The sequence below is a fragment of the Mobula birostris genome, chromosome X, assembly GCF_030028105.1.
Source record: "Mobula birostris isolate sMobBir1 chromosome X, sMobBir1.hap1, whole genome shotgun sequence".
Classification (NCBI taxonomy): Eukaryota; Metazoa; Chordata; class Chondrichthyes; order Myliobatiformes; family Myliobatidae; genus Mobula; species Mobula birostris.
Genome location: NC_092402.1, coordinates 58,540,655 through 58,561,849, shown reverse-complemented (window position 1 = coordinate 58,561,849; position 21,195 = coordinate 58,540,655). Strand labels below are relative to the sequence as shown.

At 41.7% G+C, this 21,195-nt stretch overlaps 1 protein-coding gene across 6 annotated transcripts in view; it reads right to left on the bottom strand.

Annotated features, from left to right (window-relative positions):
• LOC140191759 (R3H domain-containing protein 2) overlaps positions 1 to 21,195 on the bottom strand; it is a 274,246-nt gene that overhangs the window by 48,958 nt on the left and 204,093 nt on the right. For all 6 annotated transcript variants that reach the window (XM_072249472.1, XM_072249476.1, XM_072249470.1 and 3 more), the window contains one exon: positions 5,530 to 5,760. In XM_072249472.1, the coding sequence (XP_072105573.1) occupies positions 5,530 to 5,760 (231 nt within the window). The remainder of the gene's footprint in view (positions 1 to 5,529; positions 5,761 to 21,195) is intronic.

Sequence of the window (21,195 nt, the reverse complement as noted above, 5' to 3'; positions counted from 1 at the left end):
AGGTACTTCCCCTCTCTTCAAGATCCCCTTAATCTTTTTGTCTATTCAAAATCTTGAGCCTCCTTTATTCTCTGTCCTTGAACGCGTTGCAGCTTCTTGGATTAGCACCCATCTTTCCCAGAACTTCACAGCTGGATTCTTCCCATTAGACTACCATCAATATTAATGCCACTAATCTCATCATTGTGGCAAAATTAGCCATTTGAGCCTTCCCAATCCAAGCTACCTGCAGCTGTGTTCACAGGTGACTACCAGTCTCCCTCAATCCACTCTATATCCACCTGGATCGGAACAAAGTTGCCTGATCCCATTCTTGTCTATTCAGACACAACCAAATAAGCCCTAAGCAAGGGATTCACTTCCCAGGCACACACTCTCACTTCTGCAGGCCCCAAGGAATTTATTCCTGGCTTTCTATTTCTTAATAACTTGCTGCCTCTCAGTAGCATTACCTAAACATGTAAATTAAGGTCAACTCTCTTGCTATGCCTACTTCAACATATTTCTAGACAATCTCGCTTAGTCTATCCTCCATGGTCATCCAACACACTGCCAATCTTGGCCTACCATGCACCAAGTCCCACATCCACCCATCACACCCACACTTGCTGACTTACTCAGTTTAGAGCAATGCCCAATTTAACCTGTTATTTGCAAAGCCACCCATGGCTTTTTCAATCCCTACCTCTACAACCTCCTCCATCCCTATAATTCTTGATGTGCTCCTCCAATTCCTATTCCTTGTCACCAATATTAATGGTTCCACCTGCAATGGCATCTACAGATGCTAAATCCTAAAACTGTAGAATTCTCTTCTTAAGTCCCTCACTACTTTTTTTTTTCTATTTCTCAGTGTACTTTATTATCCTGTTTTCTACAGCTGAAAGCCCACAGGACAGCAACAGGTAGCACTGAGGAATGATCAGAACTCCCCATCAGTGCGATCTCCAAAGTACAGAATAAAGGCATGAAAAGGCCCAGATTTTTCCCAGTATTCAATTATTAACTGGATAAAACACCCTTTTGCCAGTGTAAATACATGGTGCCTCTCTTCTCAGCCTACACTGAAGTGGAACAATTAACTCCACCAAATTGCATTAACCTCTGACACTAAGGCACATATCCAATACCCTGTTTCAGTTGGATTATACTGTGTGGAACAAGTACTTATTTCAGCGATTACATAATGTAAAACGTTAAGTACAAGTTGTGCTGGGGAATGTTTTGCCACTTTTTAAATTCAGACTTGGTTGGAAACTAAGTCCCTCACTTTTGAAGATGTTCTTAAAATTTCTTTGTCCAGAATTTCAGTCATTTTCCTTAATGCGGCTCAGGATCACATTTTATTTAATAACCTTCTCCCAATTTGCCTTTGAACTTTTTGTTATGATTATATTGAAGGTGCAGTACAGGTGTCCCCCGCTTTTCGAACGTTCGCTTTACGAAACCTCACTGTTACGAAAGATCCATTCTTGCCGGCATTGCTTAAACACGTGCCTGTGAGCAGCCGTTTGCAAAATGAGTTCTAAGGTATCAGAAAAGCCTAAAAGAGCTCGTAAGGGTGTTACACTTAGCGTAAAACTAGACATAATTAAGCGTTTCAATCATGGTGAACGAAGTAAGAACACAGTGAGTTTGGCTTGTGGAAGTTGACGAAAATGATGTTGAAGAGGTTTTGGCATCCCATGACCAAGAACTGATAGATGAAGAGCTGATGCAATTGGAAGAGGAAAGGATAACAATCGAAACCGAATGCAGTAGAGAACAGACCGAAAGTGAAGTCATCCAGGAACTGAACGTGAAGCAACTGTGAGATTTTCGCTGCAATTATTGCAAAAATGTACGACTTTAATTTTGAAAGGGTACGTCGGTTTAGGGCATATTTGCAAGATGGTTTGAGTGCTTACAAAGAACTGTATGATAGAAAAATGCGCGAGGCTAGCAGTCAAGCATACCGTTGATTTTCAAGCCTTCCACATCAGCCACAGCAGACGACGAACCTCGACCTTCGACATCGAGGCAGGCAGACATAGAAGAAAATGACCTGCCTACCCTGATCAACGATGAGATGACACCCCAGTGTCCCACCACCCCAATTCCCAGGCCGCGGACAGATAACGATTCGTGGAGAATGCAGCGGTAGCCAGGACACACCCAGCACATCTTTAAGAAAAAAAGCCAAAATAAATAAGCTAATTAATTAGGTGCTGCTCGGCAGGTAAATGTTGGCCCAGATGAGAGGCGACTGCCGATTGCGTCGCCTCTGATCTGGGCTGACATTTACGTGCCGGGCGGCACCTAATTAATTGGCTTGTTTATTTCGGCTTTTTTCTTAAGGATGTGCTTGGTGTGTCCCGGCTACCGCTGGACTGCTGCATTCTTCGCGGATATCGGTTGGCAGCCTGGAGGGTGGGGGCCACTGCACCACTCCAACCTCCGACGACTCAGCCTAACACACCATCATAAGTGTGCTCGATGCTGACTTCTCGATTCCGGTAAGTGATACTACACTGTACATAGATTATTTCTACTTCATATAGGCTGTGTATTTTTATGCGTTATTTGGCATGATTTGGCAGCTTCATAGCTTAGAGGTTACTGGAGAGAGTGCTTCTGCCGAGAGCGCTTGCACCGTGTTTCTGCTGACAGCGCTTGCATGAGATTTTCGCTACAGCGAACAGTGCAGGCAATGATTGTAGAGAAGTATTTTTACTTTATATAGGCTGTGTATTTATCATATCATTCCTGCTTTTACGATATGTTACTATTATTTTAGGTTTTGTGTGTTATTTGGCATGATTTGGTAGGTTATTTTTTGGGACTGCGAACACTCACAGATTTTTCCCATATAAATAAATGGTAATTGCTTCTTCACTTTATGACATTCCAGCTTACGAACTGTTTCATAGGAACGCTCTACCTTTGGATGGCGGGGGAAACCTGTATTAAATGGAAGCTGCTTAATGCTCTTCTCCACCTAATCTGCACAATGAAGAATTGCAGACTGCAAAATATATTAGTGAATACATTTTATTCAGTTGTGTGGCAATAAACCATTCAATGGGCTTGCTTAATGTCTTTATCTTTATTTATTATAAATTTCTGATATTGCTTCTACACAGACAGTGCTAGTAATTTGTCTCCCAGTTCAGTCGCACAGTAGGTGACTCCACAATTAACTGATAAGCTGTAGGGAATACAGTTGAGTTGCTATACATATCTGGAAATAACTAACTGGATCACTGCCAAGGCTCTTTACTGCTTTGGTTCCAACAATCAATACTTTCAACGACAGCACATCCTTTGTGCATGTTCAGTTTTTAAGCTGTTCCTGTTGCAGCCCTCACATGAACTGCAGGGCAGCATTTCAAGATGTCTGCCATCTGTCTGAATGTAGATCAGTGGGCATTCGTGGGCTGAATGAATCCTTCTCTCGCGACTAATTTTAAGTGGACTCCAAACTTATTGAAGCAGGCTTGACTGCAATTTGAAACTCCTATGAACAATGAGAGACAATCACAAGATGCTCTTCTAATATATAGTCATGAATAATCAGTCTCTAAAGCAGGAACAACTCACATGATCTTTTACAAACTATATTGCAGACAATTGTAATTTCATCTCTATCATATGGAAGATGACAGTGCATTTTTAGGTGCTGAACTTCTGCAGGATCCAGATTACCCCTTCAAAGTGAAACTGTTTTTGTGTTCTACTAGTCTGTGTGTTAAGGCAGGCCCCAAAGTGAGCACTTGATGAAGGGCATACACCACATTGGGCATCTGGCTGTAACTCGCTCAATGTAATGAGTCATTTCCACTATACTGTGCACGTGTGCTAGTGTCTGGCTGAAACAGATGTTGATGGTTGTTACTTGGTAAATGGTATGCCACAATTTCAGTTTTGAATGAGTACATTCGTCTTGCTCTGTGAAGAGAGCACATGGTACATTATGAGCACATTAAGACAATTATTTGGTTAGATATACACAATCATTGTAATTTAGTTATGGATTTGTATAGATTCATAAATATTAAAAAAATATTTTAAAATAGACTACGTACCACAAGAATTGCATCCTCCTCCAATCTCCACAAACCCCATGCTTTCAAGCTTGCCCTGCTGAACAGAACTACAACAGTTTACTTCTAAGGAATGAGGTGTTTGTCATCCGAGGCTCTGCCCACCTGTTCCAGGTTGCACCATCCATATGCACAAACACAGTTTAAAGACAAGAGCATCAGAGATTGAGATAGTGTTTACAAACATGTAAATTCTCTCTACAGTACATTCTTCATCCTATCACACAGTATATAATGCAATTTGCATAACTTGCTCTCTCATTTTTCTGAGTGAGATGTCGTTACAATATACTGTAACTTGAATTACTTTTCTTCCTGTGTGCAAAGGTCTCACATCTCCTTTAGACGGTTCCTAAAACCTATTTCTTTTGACCAAACTTTTCGTCATTTGTCTGTGTATCTTATATGGCTTGGTATCAAATTTGTGTTTGAAAATACTCTATTAAGTTGCTTGGGATAGTTATCTTTAAAAGCACGATAAAAAAATACAAGATGCTGCTTTCAACATCAGATTGTCCTGCACAAATGGTTTTGAAAATGCACTTAAGATAGAAACCTTGCATGCAGCAGATACAGAAGACTTTCAACACAATCACCTTGGGTTGAATTAAAGCTCAGATGCAAGAGCTAAGCTAAACGATCCAACCAGTCTCTACCAAGATAGTTAAGAAACTTAAAAAATCTTACAAGTCTCGTAGAAGTGGTAAGTACCACAAATTTACAATATTAAATACAACACAATTTTTCCAAAACAAAAGTCCTCAGATGTATTTTAACCCTGCAGAAAAGCAGGGAGGATCAGCTAAAATGTACATACTGGAGTGTTTTCCTGCCTTGACCAATTTCAATATTAAATGGATACCTGCCTTCAGCTGATGAGGTATTCTTTAAATATGCAGATTTGGCTCCAATGTCAAGCAGTGCCTGAACTTTGATTTAAATTATAAACTTGACTTGGAAAACTAGAAGCAATTTTCCTGTCAGGTCAAACTTGTAAGGAAGCAGAAGAGCAGAATAACACCAATATATGTTTTAACAGAGGTAATTGTCCATTTGGATCAGAATGAGCCTTGATAGTAAGGTTCAGTTGACTACATGACCAGAGAAGTTATCAAATATTGTCCAATCCTGTTCTCAAACAATTACCCAAATGTGTTTTCCAGCAAGAGGTACTGGATGATTTCAGGAGTAGAACTTGGGGCCAATTTGCTCCTCGCCTCACCAGAGATAATTAAAGTACTATTATTGTTGCCAAGATCACAAAGTCAGAAATGAAAACTAGGACCTTTGTAGTATACCATGCAATATATTTACTTGCAGACTCACCTGTAAACCCTGACTTAGGGAAATGCAAATGATATTTGTATCATTGTAATACAATACCAATGTGAGCCAAATAATTGCTCTTACATTTCAAACACCAGAAAAATGTGGAATAAAAAGATACCTGCTGGGGAGGCTGTATGTAACCCTGAGGCTGAAGCACCTGCTGAGGACTGGGGTGTCCTGATGTTGAATACGGAGGAGCAGAGAGAGACTGCCCTGGTGAAGCTATGATGTAGCCAGGCTGTTGGGACATCACCGGGGTTTGAAATACAGCAGAGGTAGTCTCAGCAGCTTCGGCAGAACCCTGGCGACTGAGAGCCATCTGTCCAAATTGATTGCCAAGATCTTCAGGCTAATTGCATAGAAAAATTGAATTACCCAAAATTCGTCTTCAGAACTAGAATAATAAGTCTGATTGTATACTTTTAGACAATAGGAATCTATTGCTTTATTTGACCCACTTCATTTTCACAAAGTATAAGCACATGAGAACTGAAATTAGTTATTGATATGATAAAAATTATAGAAACATAGAATTATGCTAGAACAATATGATATTCTGCTGCTACTACATATTCAGTTTAAACACAAATTAACAAGTTTGTGAACTTAATCCTGGGGATACTGAAAGGGAAGGTACATTCTACAGAATTTCACTATGTAAGGAGGCCATGCAGCCTACCTACCACACCTGTGCTGATCTGTCAAACGAGAGGCTATCCACTAAATCTTGTCCTCCCAACACACCCTTTTCTTCTTTTTCAATGTTATCCACTTCTGTTTTAGAAGACACTTGAAAAATAGGTATGGTAACTTCCTCCCTTGTTCACTTGATAACAATCTTATACTTATATTACACACATCAGGCCAGGCAGCATCTCTAGGAAGAGGCACGGTCGACGTTTCGGGCCAAGACCTTTCGTCAGGACTAACTGAAGGAAGAGCTAGTAAGAGATTTGAAAGTGGGAGGGGGAGGGGGAGATCCAAAATGATAGGAGAAGACAGGAGAGGGAGGGATGGAGCCAAGAGCTGGACAGGTGATTGGCAAAAGGGATATGAGAGATCATGGGACAGGAGGCCGAGGGAGAAAGAAAGGGGGAGGGTGGAAGCCCAGAGGATGGGCAAGGGGTATAGTCAGAGGGACAGAGGGAGAAAAAGGAGAGAGAGAGAAAGAATGTGTGTATATAAATAACAGATGGGGTATGAGGGGGAGGTGGGGCATTAGCGGAAGTTAGAGAAGTCGATGTTCATGCCATCAGGTTGGAGGCTAGCCAGACGGAATATAAGGTGTTGTTCCTCCAGCCCGAGTGTGGCTTCATCTTTATAGTAGAGGAGGCCGTGGATAGACATATCAGAATGGGAATGGGATGTGGAATTAAAATGTGTGACCACTGGGAGATCCTGCTTCCTCTGGCGGACAGAGCGTAGGTGTTCAGCAAAACGATCTCCCAGTCTGCATCGGGTCTCACCAATATATAGAAGGCCAAATCGGGAGCACCGGACGCAGTATCACCTTATATTCTGTCTGGGTAGCCTCCAACCTTATGGCATGAACATTGACTTCTCTAACTTCCGCTCATGCCCCACCTTCCCCTCATACCCCATCCATTATTTATTTATATACACACATTCTTTCTCTCTCTCTCCTTTTTCTCCCTCTGTCCCTCTGACTATACCCCTTGCCCATCCTCTAGGTTTTCCCCCCTCCCCCTTTTCTTTCTCCCTGGGCCTCCTGTCCCATGATCCTCTCATAACCCTTTTGCCAATCACCTGTCCAGCTCTTGACTCCATCCCTCCCCCTCCTGTCTTCTCCTGTCATTTTGGATCTTCCCCTCCCCCTCACACTTTCAAATCTCTTACTAGGTCTTCCTTCAGTTAGTCTTGACGAAGGGTCTCGGCCCAAAACGTCGACTGTACCTCTTCCTGGAGATGCTGCCTGGCCTGCTGCGTTCACCAGCAACTTTGATGTGTGCTGCTTGAATTTCCAGCATCTGCAGAATTCCTTGTGTTTATACTTATGTTTACTGATTACCTATACAATGTCCAACAAAAAATATTTTTCTCAGTTTCTCTCACCTCAATTCTCCATAATTTTAAACGTCCATGTCTCCTGACAATTGTCCCAACTCACTCTGGTCTTTCCTGGCACCTTAAAATCTTGGTATCAACCTAGTAAACCTCATTTGCGATTTCAAGATCTCACATTTGCTCAGGCGGATCACCAAAATTTGACAATCACCTGGAATTCAGAAATGGTTTTGCCACAATCTTTTGCCATAAACTTAACAGCAACACCAAACAACTATCATGTCTAAGATGAAAAGCTTTCCTAAAAAAATTGTAGATTCCTCAACAGTTTACAATGTTACACGTAGCGGAGTCTGAAAACTCGGAAGCTGTTGCTTGCTGATTTTAGGTCCAGATTTAAAAAGTGAGTGGGACCTGTCCAGTCTTTTCCAGGACTTGAGATAATTTTGGTTTTTAGGCACTTGGCAAGGGCCAGTAAAAAGTAATTAGTTTTAAGCAGAGTGGCCATTGTTGGAGTGGAACAGAGTTAGAGTGGGGAGCTGAGGCTTTGGCTCAAGAGGATTTGATGAGGAAAGGCAGAGGATGGGTTGTTGTTTTTGTCAAGTTTTTCTTTACTTCTTTATTAGTGCCTAGCAAGAGCAGTGAGAATGGATCCCAGGTCAGTGGTGTGCTCTTCACGGAAGATGTGGAAGATCCGAGAATATGCCCGTCTGATTGCTATGACTGCGAGAATTGAATCTGGGTAGACGCATTTACGAAGATAATGTAGCAACAGGTGGCGCTGAGGAAGCAAGGTGTCTGCAGAAGGACTGAGATGGGGGAATGGGCAAAGAAGTGGCATATGGGATATAGTGTAGGGAAGTATATGGTCAAGGAATAAAGACATGGATTACTTTTTAAATGGGGAGAACTTTAAAAAAAAAATCCGAGGTGCAGAGGGACTTGGGAGTCCTCATGAAGGTTTCCCTAAAGGTTAACTTGCAGGTTGAGTCGGTGGTAAGGAAGGCAAATACAATGTTAGCATTCATTTTGCGAGGATAAGAAGACACAAGCAAGGATGTAATGCAGAGGATTTATAAAGCATTGGTCAGATTGCACTTGGAGTATTGAGAGCAGTTTTGGACTCCTTATCGAAGCATTGAAGAGGGTTCAGAAAAGAATCATGAGAATGATTCCAGGCATGAAAAGGCTAACAAATAAGGAGCAATTGGTGGTTCTGGGCCTGTACTTATTGGAGTATAGAATGGGGTGGGGGGACCTCATTGAAACCTATTGAATATTGAAAGGTATAGAGTGGATATGGAGAAGATGTTTTCAATAGTGGGAGAGTCTAGGACCAGAGGGTACAGCCTCAGAATTGAGGGATGTCCATTTAGAACAGAGATGAGGAGAAATTTCTTTAACCAGAAGTTGATGCATCTGTAGAATTCTTTGCCATAGACAGTTGTGCAGGCTAAGTCATTGGATATATTTAAGGCGGAGGTCGATAGGTTCTTGATAAATCAGGGCATCAAAGGTTACGGGGAGAAGGCAGGAAAATGGAGTTCAAAGGGATAATAAATCAGCCATGATGGAATGGTGGAACAAACTCAATTGACCAAATGGCCTAATTCTGCTCCTACGTCTGATGGGTGTAGCTCCAGTTATGGAACTGGAGCTGGATGACTTTTGCTCACCCGTGAGTAAGAGGAGATGATAGATAAGAGCTGCAGGAAGTCACACGCAAGTTGCGGGAGGCAGGTGGCTGGGTGACCGTCAGGAGAAGGATAGGGAATAGACAGACAGTGCAGAGTATCCGTGTGGCCATTCCCCTCAATAAGTATACCAGTTTGGATACTGTTAGGAAGAACAACCTACCAGGGGACAGCCACAGCGATGAGGTCTCTGGCACAGAGTCTGTCTCTGTGGCTCAGAAGGGAAGTAGGAGAAGAGGAGAGTTATAGTACTAGGGGAAATCAACAGACAAGGGAACAGACCGGAGATTTTCTGGATATGAAACAGACTCCCAGATGGTATGTTGCCTCCCCCACCCCTCAGTGTCAGGGTTAGGGATGACTCAAATTGGTTCCTCAGCATTGAAGTTGGGTGAGCAGCCAGAAGTCGAGAGAATATAGGAAGCTAGGTAGGAAGCTGAAAAGCAGGACCTCGAGGATAGTAAGCTCTGAATTGCTGCCTGTGCCATGAGTGAGTAAAGGCAAGAATAGGATGATTTGGCAGATGAATGTATGGCAGAAGAATTGGTGCAGGGGGCAGGGTTTTAGATTTGTGGACCATTGAAATCTTTTCTGGGGAAGTGTGATCTGTGCAAAAGGGATGGGTTATACCTGATCTCGAGGGGGACCAATATTCTTGTGGGCAGGTTTGCTCGAGCTTTTGAGAAGGGTTTAAACTATTTTGCCAAGGAATGGGAGCCAGAGTGGTAGGTCAAAGAATGGGGCAGTTAGTACTCAGGTAGATGAGACGTGTAGAGACTGTGGGGCAGAATAGGCAGTGGAAAGGACATAATTACAGTCAGTTGGATAGGTTGAAGTATGTCTGTCTTAATGCAAGAAGTATCAGGAACAATTATGATGAACTTGGAGCACGAGTCAGTACATGGAACCACAGTGTTGTAGCCATTACAGAGACTTGGCTGTCACAAGGACAGGAATGGCTGCTGGATGTTCCCGGGTTTAGATGTTTCAAATGGTGCAGGGAGAGTATCACAGCTGCAAAAAGGAAGAATAACGTAGAGGGATCATTTACAGAGTCAATGTGGGTGGAAGTCAGAAACAGGAAGGGAGCTATCACTCTGTTGGGAGCATTTTTTAGACCCCTTGCCAATAGCAACAGAGACACTAGGGAGCAGATCGTGAGGCAGATTTTGGAAAGGTGTAAAAATAACAAATTTGCTATTTTCCTAATACTGATTGGCACCTCCTTACTGCAAAAGGTCAGATGGGATAGAATTTGTTAGGTCTATCCAGCAGGGAGTCCTGACACAATATATAGACATACCAACTAGAGGAGAGACCATACTGGATTTGGTAGGAGACAATGAAGCTGGTCAGGTGTCATTTCTCTGTGGCTGAGCATTTTGAGGACAGTTGTAGTGTATTCAATACTTCAGTAATATTTGATTAATATTGTAAATATATTGTGTAAGCATTCTTTGTTTACAGAATTCATTACCAGTTATATGCAAGTACGTGAATGGTATACATTATTGTGCCACCACGTCATATGTGAGCATCACACTAAAGAAAAACACACTTCCCAGCTCCCATGCTTTTCTTTCATTTAGTTTCTGGAGTTACAAATCAACAGTGGTTACAAGGTAGTTTTAAAATAAATCACAGACAACTATCTACTTGTAAATGCAGCACGTTTTGTTTTTCCTTTGGAAGGGGAAGAGGGAGACTTGAATTTAAAAAAAAAGGCAGAAAATGGACAAGATTCACAGGTTCATAAACAGTGATTACCAGGTGACAATAATAAAGAATAATTTTAAAAAAGCAGAGATGGTTGGCTCTATCAATAGACACTTTCAATTCCACAACAGATAACTGGATAATGCATACTGAACAAATTGAGCAGTATTTTGAAGAAATAAAATAATCAATGAAAAGGGAGTGCCAGTGTTACTGACTGGAAAAACATACAGTTTACTTAGAAGTTTAACTGCTCCAAACAAACCAGCTGAAATAATTTTGCAGATATTGTGGATGTAATGCAGGAGCATTTAGAACCAAAACCATTGTTGATTACACAACTCTTTAGGTTTCATAAGTGGAATGAAAGGGTAGGGGAGTCCATTTCAGCTTACATGGCTGAACAGAAGAAATTGTTTGAGCATTGTCACTTCAGTGACGGACTTGATGCACTGGAAGATTGTAAAGTTTGTGGAATCTTACAAGAAAACATTCAAAAATGGTTTCTAACTGAAGCACAACTCACATTTAAAAGCAGTTGAAATGGCTGTATCAATGGAAACAGCAGGCAGAGATGCACTTGAGTCAGGAATGAAACTGAGTGTGAACAAAATTGCACTGTCTAAACATAAACCTGCCAGGCCAAACAAATTGTGTCACCACTGTTGCAGGGGCTCACATACACCAAACAAATGCAGGATTAAAGGCAAAACTTGCAGAAAGTGCAACAAAGTAGGACACATACAAAGAGCATGTTGGACAGACAAAAACAAATAGACTGCACAGGGAAGAGAAAAAGATAAAGTCAATTTGCAGTTTCAAAAGAGCACTAATCTGCATGCTGTTGATTAAAAATCTGAGAGTGACAAGACTGAATAGCCTTGTGATTCACTATGTGAAAACTAACAAGAGACAAGTAATTTGGCTTACACCAGAAGTGAACGACAAATTCGTTAAGATGGAATTGGATACTGGCTCAGCTGATTTAGTCATTTCACAAAATGAGTTTGAATGGCTTTGCCAGGATACTGAACTGAAGCCTGCAGATTTCCAACGAAAAACTATACCGGAGAAAAGACAACTCCCGTGGGAATGACATTTGTAGCAGTGAAATACAACAACCAACAAGCCACATTGCGCTTGCATGTGGTAAAAGCAGGAGCGCCAGCATTGTGGGGCCATGATTGGCTGAGATAACAACATAATAGATAGATCCAACCACAATTTGCATGACACATCCCTTGAAATAGAGTCAACCAACAGTGAATTAAGGTGGATGATGCCACAGCAGTTTTCAAGGACGGCACTGAAAAACTCAAACATATCAAGGGTAAAATTGTGTTAAATGAGAATGGCATGCCAAGTTTTGCAAAGCCCATCCAGCTCCTTATACCATCCGTGATAAAGTAGCCAGTGAGCTAGATCGTATGGAGGCTGAAGGAACTCTTTCTAAGGTTGAGTGAAGCTCATAGGCAATGCCAGTGATCCCGGTAGCCAAGAAGGATGGTTCTGTCAGAATCTGTGGTGATTTTACGGTCACCATCAACTCAGTACTAAAAGTAGATCAATCTCTCTGCCCAAGATAGAGGGTATCTTTGCAAAGCGTTTCTAGAGGGAAACACTTCGGCAAAGTGTACTTGGGTTGAAGCCTACCTACAGATAGAGATGGAAGAAGTAGCTACAGATAGAGATGGAAGAAGAGTCCAAAGTGTTTTTCATCATCGACACTCAGAAAGGGTTTTATTGCTATAAAATAGGCTTATTTTTGGAATACCATCTCAACTGCACTCTGGCAGAAAGTTATGGAACAGGTGCTGCAAGACTGCTTCTACAAAAGGTTAAAGTCCTTGGATTAGGACCCAAGCCTCTTGGGCAATGGCAAGAAGGAATAGTTAGAATTGAATGTGTGGTTGAAAGACTGACATGAGGGAGTGGATTTCTATTCACAGGGCAGTGGCACCAGTACTGGAGGATAGAAGAAGCAGTTCTGTTGTGATAGGCTTCTCTTGAATCCGGCTGGGACCAGTTTCCTGGGTAATGGAATAACTAGAACTGCGAACAAAGTTTTAAACTAAATGAAGTGTAGCCTTTTTAAAATTCATTTTTGGATGCATTTGTTAACAAGGCAAGTATTTCAACCTCATCTCCAGTGCCAAAATGCTGGGCCCCATCATTGATGTGGATGGGATCTCCTTGCAGACTCCCTGACCTGATGTGTTGGTTGTAGGATCACATGGCTCTCTCTATTACAATCTATTTAGCACATGTCCTATGCTGCACCTTCATGAACCTGGCACCTCATCCAAGTTTGTTCTTCTGAACTTTTCACTGAACTTGGGTTGATTGCTTGGATTGACAGTAATGGCAAGTGAGGGACATTCTGAGTTGTGAGGTTAGCCAGATATCCAAATTTGAGCTGCCAGAACTGTGCTGCATCCGCTGCATTTAGCATAATTATAAGGGGTGGGGGGAGAGGGTGGAGCAGTTGAGAGAAGTGATCGACAGATTCTTGTAAAGGTAAATGTGGAATGCTTAAGGAAAAACATAAGGAAGTAACTCAGCGTATTGAAATAGGCAACAATACTGTCAAGAAAATACAGACCATACAAATGTTCGACTTTACCTCCAATTACAGTCAGAACAGTAGGTAAAATGGTTACAAGTCTAAACTGAATGCTTTTTGGCTGAATGCATGTAGCATTGATCATAAGGTAATTAATTAACAGTAATCTCATAGCAATTGGAGCTGGATGAACTTTGGATCATTCAGGAGGCAGAGGCAGAAATAAACAGGAGTTACAGAGCTGAGTGACTGTCAGGAGAGGGAAGGGGAATAGACAGAATGAGCAGAGCACCCCTGTGGCCATTCCCACCAATAATAAGGACATCATTTTGGATACTGTTGATGGGGACAACTTACCAGGGACAAATTGTAATGGTCGCGTCTCTGGCACCGAGACTGGACCCTCAGCTCAGAAAGGAAGGAGGAAAAAGAGGAGGGCAGTAGTGATAGGGGATTCAATAGTTAGGGGCTCAGATAAGAGGTTCTGTAGAAGAGATCGAGAATTCTGGATGGTCTGTTGCCTCCCTGGTGCCAAGGTCCGCGATACCTCGGATCGAGTTCCCAGTATTCTCAAGAGGGAGGGTGAGCAGCCAGATGTCGTGGTCCATGTAGGGACCAATGACGTGGACAGGAAGAGTGAGGAGGTCCTGAAAGGTGAGTTCAGGGAGTTAGGCGCCAAGTTAAAGGACAGGACCTCCAGGATAGCAATCTCAGGATTGCTACCAGTGCCATGTGCAGGCGGGTTTAGAAATAGTAAGACAGCGCAGATCAACATGTGGCTGAAGACATGGTGCAGGAGGGAGGGCTTCAGATTTATAGGTAATTGGGCAGTTTTCCAGGGAAGGTGGGATCTGTTCCGGCAGGACAGTTTACATCTGAACTGGAGGGGGACAAATATTCTTGCAGGTAGGTTTGCTGGAGAGGCTCCAGTGGATTTAAACTAGATACAAGGGGTGAGGGGAACCAGAGTGTAGGAACAGATGTAGACGAGAAGGAAGAAAAAGGAGATAGTAAAGTTGTTTGCACCATCAGTGATAAACAGAGAGTAAGAGGTGGAAAATTTCTTAAATGCATTTATTTTAATGCTAGGAGCATTGTAAGAAAGGTGGACGAGCTTAGAGCATGGATTGATACCTGGAAGTATGATGTTGTAGCTATTAGTGAAAATTGGTTGCAGGAGGGGTGTGATTGGCAACTAAATATTCCTGGATTTCGTTGCCTCAGGTGTGAAAGAAAAAGGGACAAGAGGGGGAGGTGTTACATTGCTTGTCAGAGAAAATATTACAGCGGTGCTCTGGCAGGATAGATTAGAGGGCTCGTCTAGGGAGGCTATTTGGGTGGAATTGAGGAATGGGAAAGGTGTAGTAACACTTATTGGGGTGTATTATAGACCACCTAATGGGGAGCGAGAATTGGAGGAGCAAATTTGAAAGGAGATAGCAGATATTTGTAGTAAGCACAAGGTTGTGATTGTGGGAGATTTTAATTTTCCACACATAGACTGGGAAGCCCATACTGTAAAAGGGATGGATGGTTTGGAGTTTGTAAAATGCCATTAGTTTCAATATAATTATGGAGAAGGATAGGTCTGGACCCAGGGTTGAGATTTTTGATTGGAGAAAGGCTAACTTTAAGGAGATGTGAAAGGATTTAGAAGGAGTGGATTGGGACAAATTGTTTTATGGGAAGGATGTAATAGAGAAATGGAGGTCATTTAAAGGTGAAATTTTGAGGGTACAGAATCTTTATGTTCCTGTTAGGTTGAAAGGAAAGGTTAGAAGTTTGAGAGAGCCATGGTTTTCAAGGGACATTGGAAACTTGGTTTGGAAAAAGAGAGACATCTACAATAAATATAGGCAGCTTGGAGTTAATGAGGTGCTCGAGGAATATAAAGAATGTAAAAAGAACCTTAAGAAAGAAATTAGAAAAGCGAAAAGAAGATACGAGGTTGCTGTGGCAAGTAAGGTGAAAATAAATCCAAAGGGTTTTTACAGTTATATTAATAGCAAAAGGATAGTGAGGGATAAAATTGGTCCCTTAGAGAATCAGAGTGGACAGCTATGTGTGGAACCAAAAGAGATGGGGGAGATTTTGAACAATTTCTTTTCTTCGGTATTCACTAAGGAGAAGGATATTGCATTGTGTAAGGTAAGGGAAACAGGTAGGGAAGTTATGGAAACTATGATGATTAAAGAAGAGGAAGTACAGGCCCTTTTAAGGAATATAAAAGTGGATAAGTCTCCGGGTCCTGACAGGATATTCCCTAGGACCTTGAGGGAAGTTAGTGTAGAAATAGCAGGGGCTCTGACAGAAATATTTCAAATGTCATTAGAAACGGGGATGGTGCCAGAAGATTGGCGTATTGTTCATGTTGTTCAAAAACGGTTCTAAGAGTAAACCTAGCAATTATCAACGTAAGTTTGACGTCAGTGGTGGGTAAATTAATGGAAAGTATTCTTAGAGATAGTATATATAATTATCTGGATAGGCAGGGTCTGATTAGGAACAGTCAACATGGATTTGTGCATGGAAGGTCATGTTTGACAAATCTTATTGAATTTTTTGAAGTGGTTACTAGGAAAGTTGACGAGGGTAAAGCAGTGGATGTTGTCTCTATGGACTTCAGTAAGGCTTTTGGCAAGGTTCCACATGGAAGGTTAGTTAGGAAGGTTCAATCATTAGGTATTAATATTGAATTAGTAAAACGGATTCAACGGTGGCTGGATGGGAGACGCCAGAGAGTGGTGGAGGATAACTGTTGGTCAGGTTGAAGTCCGGTGACTAGTGGTATGCCTCAGGGATCTGTACTGGGTCCAATATTGTTTGTCATATACATTAATGATCTGGATGATGGGGTGGTAAATTGGATTAGTAAGTATGCAGATGATACTACACATTTGTAAGATAGGTGGCGTCGTAGATAATGAAGTAGGCTTTCAAAGGCTTGCAGAGAGATTTAGGCCCGTTAGAAGAGTGGGCTGAAAGATGGCAAATGGAGTTTAATGCTGATAAGTGTGAGGTGCTACATTTTGGTAGGAGTAATCAAAATAGGACATACATGGTAAATGGTAAGGCAATGAAGAATACAGAGGGATCTAGGAATAATGGTGCATAGTTCCCTGAAGGTGGAATCTCATGTGGATAGGGTGATGAAGAAAGCTTCTGGTATGCTGGCCTTTATAAATCAGAGCACTGAGTATAGGAGTTGGGATGTAATGTTAAAATTGTACAAGGCATTGGTAAGGCCAAATTTGGTGTATTGTGTACAGTTCTGGTCACCGAATTATAGGAAAGATGTCAACAAAATAGAGAGAGTACAGAGAAGATTTACTGGAATGTTACCTGGGTTTCAGCACCTAAGTTACAGAGGAAGGTTGAACAAGTTGGGTCTTTATTCTTTGCAGCATAGAAGGTTGAGGGGGGACTTGATAGAGGTATTTAAAATTATGAGAGGGATAGATAGAGTTGACGTGGATAGGCTTTTTCCATTGAGAGTGGGGGAGATTCAAACAAGAGGACATGAGTTGAGAGTTAGGGGGCAAAAGTTTAGGGGTAACACGAGGGGGAACTTCTTTACTCAGAGAGTGGTGGCTGTGTGGAACGAGCTTCCAGAAGTGGTAGAGGCAGGTTCAATACTGTCATTTAAAGTTAAATTGGATAGCTATATGGACAGGAAAGGAATGGAGGGTTATGGGCTGAGTGCAGGTCGATGGGACTAGGTGAGAGTAAGCATTCGGCACGGACTAGAAGTGCCAAGATGGCCTGTTTCCGTGCTGTAATCGTTATATGGTTATATTATGGATAGTTGGTTGCAAAGTGAGCACAGTTATGAATTATATATTCCAGAATACTTAACTTTTTGAGGAAATAGACATGATATTGAAGTGGCTTAGGCCTGATGATGGATGATCACAAAGTCTCTGGACAGAAAGGATCTGATCTTGGAAAATCAAGAACAAGCATCAGTTGGAGTGGAGCTAAGAAACCACAAGGGGCAGAAAACATTGGTAGCCACAATTTTGGCATTTGCAAAATACTTAAAGGACAAGAAGTGTAAACAAGTATTTACAATTATGAATTTAATATTTGTTGTAATATATTAAAAAGGAAAAACTGGCACACATGGAATGCAGAGTGGTGGATGGCATTACGATTGTCAAATTTCAAGTTCATAGTTCAAGGTAAAGTTATTATCAAAATGTGTGCATATCATTCATGAGATTATATTTCTTCCAGGCATTTACAGTAGGTACAAAGAAATACAATAGAATCAATGAAAACTACACACAAGGATGGAAAAGAAAGCAATTTGTATAGACAACAAACTGCAATTACAAAAAAAAAAGTAATAAATAAGAAGGGCCAGGATGGCCTGTTTCTGTGCTGTAAGTGTTCTATGGTTACTTGGTTATACTGAGAACATGAGTTGTAGAGTCTGTTGCACGCTCTATTTGTTATTCAGCTCTATTGATTTTCAAGGATTGCTATTTAGCCAAGATGAATTTCTAATATGAGTAATGCAGACATACCGATGCAGCTAAAAGATGAAAGCCATGAATAGCACAGTCTATCAATAACTGTGAAATCAAGCAGATTTCTTTGATTTACTTCCTTATTGCGGACAGTACAGTAGCGCAGCAGGTGATGCTGCTGTCTCATGTCCAAGAATCTGAGTTCAATCCAGTACTAACTGTGTGATTGTTTGTGCGATCTCTCGGGTGGGGGTCCATCATCAAGGATCACCAACACTGCTCACCGCTACCATCAGAAAGGAGATACAAGAATCTGAGGCTCCACACCACCAGATTAAGAAGTTATTACCCTATAACTATCAGGCTCCTGAACCAGCATTGATAACTTCATTCAGCTCATCACTGAAATGATTGCACAACCTATGGGTCCACTTTCAAGGACTCTACAACTCATGTTAACAGAATTATTTATTTACATATTTATTATTATATATTTTTTGTATTTGCACAGTTTGTCTTCTTTTGCATACTGGTTGTCAGTCTGTATGTAGTTTTCATTGATTCTATTGTATTTCTTTGTTCTACTGTGAATGCCTGCAAGAAAATCAATCTCAGGGTAGTATATGGTGATGTATACGTACTTTGATAATAAATAGACATTGAACTCCCCGTGAATATGCGGGTTTCCTAGTCTCAGGGGTGATTAGAATCTCATTTGCGGCTACATGGAGACAAAATTGAAAAAGGTGAATACAGGACTGAAGGTGTTATAATTGAAGGCACAGTACACAAAATAAGGTAGATGATCTTGAAGTGCATTTAGAAATCAACAAGTATGATGTTGTGGGTATCACTGAGTTGTGCTTAAAAGAAATTTGCAGCTGGGAGTTTAACATCCAACGATACACATCATATCAAAAGGACAGGCAGGTGAGTAAAGGGGGTGGGGTGGCTTTATTTGTTTTTTTTTAAAAAAGAAACCAAATCAATAGAGGTGACATAAGATCAGAAGATTTGGAATCCTTATGGGTAGAGTCAAGAAACTGCAAAGGTAAAAAGTCACTGATGGGAGTTGCATACAGGCTTCCCAACAGGAGCTAGGATGTGGGGTACAAATTAGAACAGGGGATAGAAAAGGCATGTCGAAAAGGCAACGTTGGAATAACCACTGGGGATTTCAATATGCAGGTAGAATGGGAAAATCAGTTTAGTGCCTGATCGCAAGAGAAGTAATTTCCAGAATGCCTACAAGATGGCTGTTTTTTTGAGCAGCTTGTGGTTGAGCCCATTAGGGATAAGTTAATTTTGGATTGAGTGTTGCGTAATGAACTAGGTTTGATTATACAGCTTAAGGTAAAGGAATCCTTAGTAGACAATAAACAACAGGAATTCTGCAGATGCTGGAAATTCAAGCAGCACACATAAAAGTTGCTGGTGAATGCAGCAGGCCAGGCAGCATCTCTAGGAAGAGGTGCAGTCGACGTTTCAGGCCGCGACCCTTCGTCAGGACTAACTGAAGGAAGAGTGTTCAGGCCGAGTCCTGACGAAGGGGCTCGGCCTGAAACGTCGACTGCACCTCTTCCTAGAGATGCTGCCTGGCCTGCTGCGTTCACCAGCAACTTTTATGTGTGTTGCTTAGTAGACAATGATCATTGTTGTTATTCCTCTTCATGCCTTGTGGCACATTGGGTTGCAACCTTGCTGTTTTTTTAGCATTTTGACTGCTTCTTATGAGGCCGAGTTGCTAGCTTGACGCTCAACCCAGCACGAATGCAAGGGAAGTCAAAAGACAGCATATCAACAAAAGAGAAGGCATACAATATAACAAAAATTAGTGGGAACCTAGAGGACTGGAAAGCTTTTAAAAACCTACAGAAGGTAATAAAAACAGAGGAGAGAAAAGATGAACTATGAAGGTAAGCAAGCCAATAATATAAAAAAGGACACATGATTTTTTCCAAAAGTAATTTTTTTACAGATATATAAAGCATAAAAGAGTAGACATTGGACCACTGATAATGGGGGAAAAATAAATGGCAAATAAACTAAGTATCTTGGATCAGTCTTACTGTGGAATCAGCAGCAGCAGGTCAGAAATTCAAGTGTTGGGGACAAAGTGAGTGTAATCCCTATAAGTAAGTAGAAGGTGCTTGGGAAGCTGAATGGTTCAAAGGCAGATTTGTCACCTGGACCAGTTGAACGAAACCCTCTTCAAAAAGAGGGAACTGAATAGATTATGGAGGCATTTGTCATGATCTTTCAAAAATCCCCAGATTTTGGAATCGTTTTGGAGGACTGGAAAACTCCTGACTTCAGTGGTTGGCAAGATGTTAGAGTCTATTATTAAGGATGAGGTTTCAGGATACACAATAAAATGGCCAAGGTTAGCATGGTTTCCTTAAGGGGAAATCTTGCCTGATAAATCCATTGGAATTCTTTATGGAAATAACAGGCAGGATAGACAAAGGAGAATCAGTGGATTTTTTTTTTTAAAACTTGGATTTTCAGAAGGTCTTTGACGCGGTGCTGTACATGAGGCTGCTTAACAAGATGAGAGTCCATGGGAGGTTGAGGGGGAGATGCACAAGATATATAGAGAAGCAATTACACCCCCAAAGTGCAGGACACAGGAAACTGAGTGATGGTCAGGAGGGTGAAAGGGGTTAAACTGCCACTGCAGAGCACACATGGCCATCCCGCTTAACAACAGGTTGGATACTGTTGGGATGGATGACTGAGCAGAGGAAATTCACAGTGGTCAGGTCTTTGGCATTGAGTCTGACTCTGCGATTCGGGGGGGGGGGGTAAGAAGAAGCGAGCTGTGGTGATAGAAGATTCATTAGTTAGGGGTACAGAAAAGAGATTCTGTGGATGAGAACGAGATTCATCGATGATACATTGCTTCCCCGGGTCTGGAACATCTCGGATCAAGTCCTCACCATTCTTAAGTGGGAAGGTGTTTCTCATGTAGGTAACCAATGACATAGGAAGGAAGTGTGAATGAGGTTCTGCAAAGGGAGTTCAGGGGGGTTAGGTGATAAGTTAAAGGGCAGGATCTCGAGGGTTGTGATTTCACGTGCTAGTGAGGCCAGTAATAGGAAGATTATACAGTTTAACACTTCAGAGTTTTGGGTCATTAGGCTCTCTTCCAGGAAAGGTGGGACCTGTGCAGAAGAGACAGTTTGCACCTAAACTGGAGGGGGACTAATCGGAATGTTCACCAATACTACCTGGTGATTTTGGGGGGGGAGGGTTAAACTGGATTGCAGGGGGATGGGAACCAGAGTGCCAGAACAAATAGTTGGGTGGTTGTG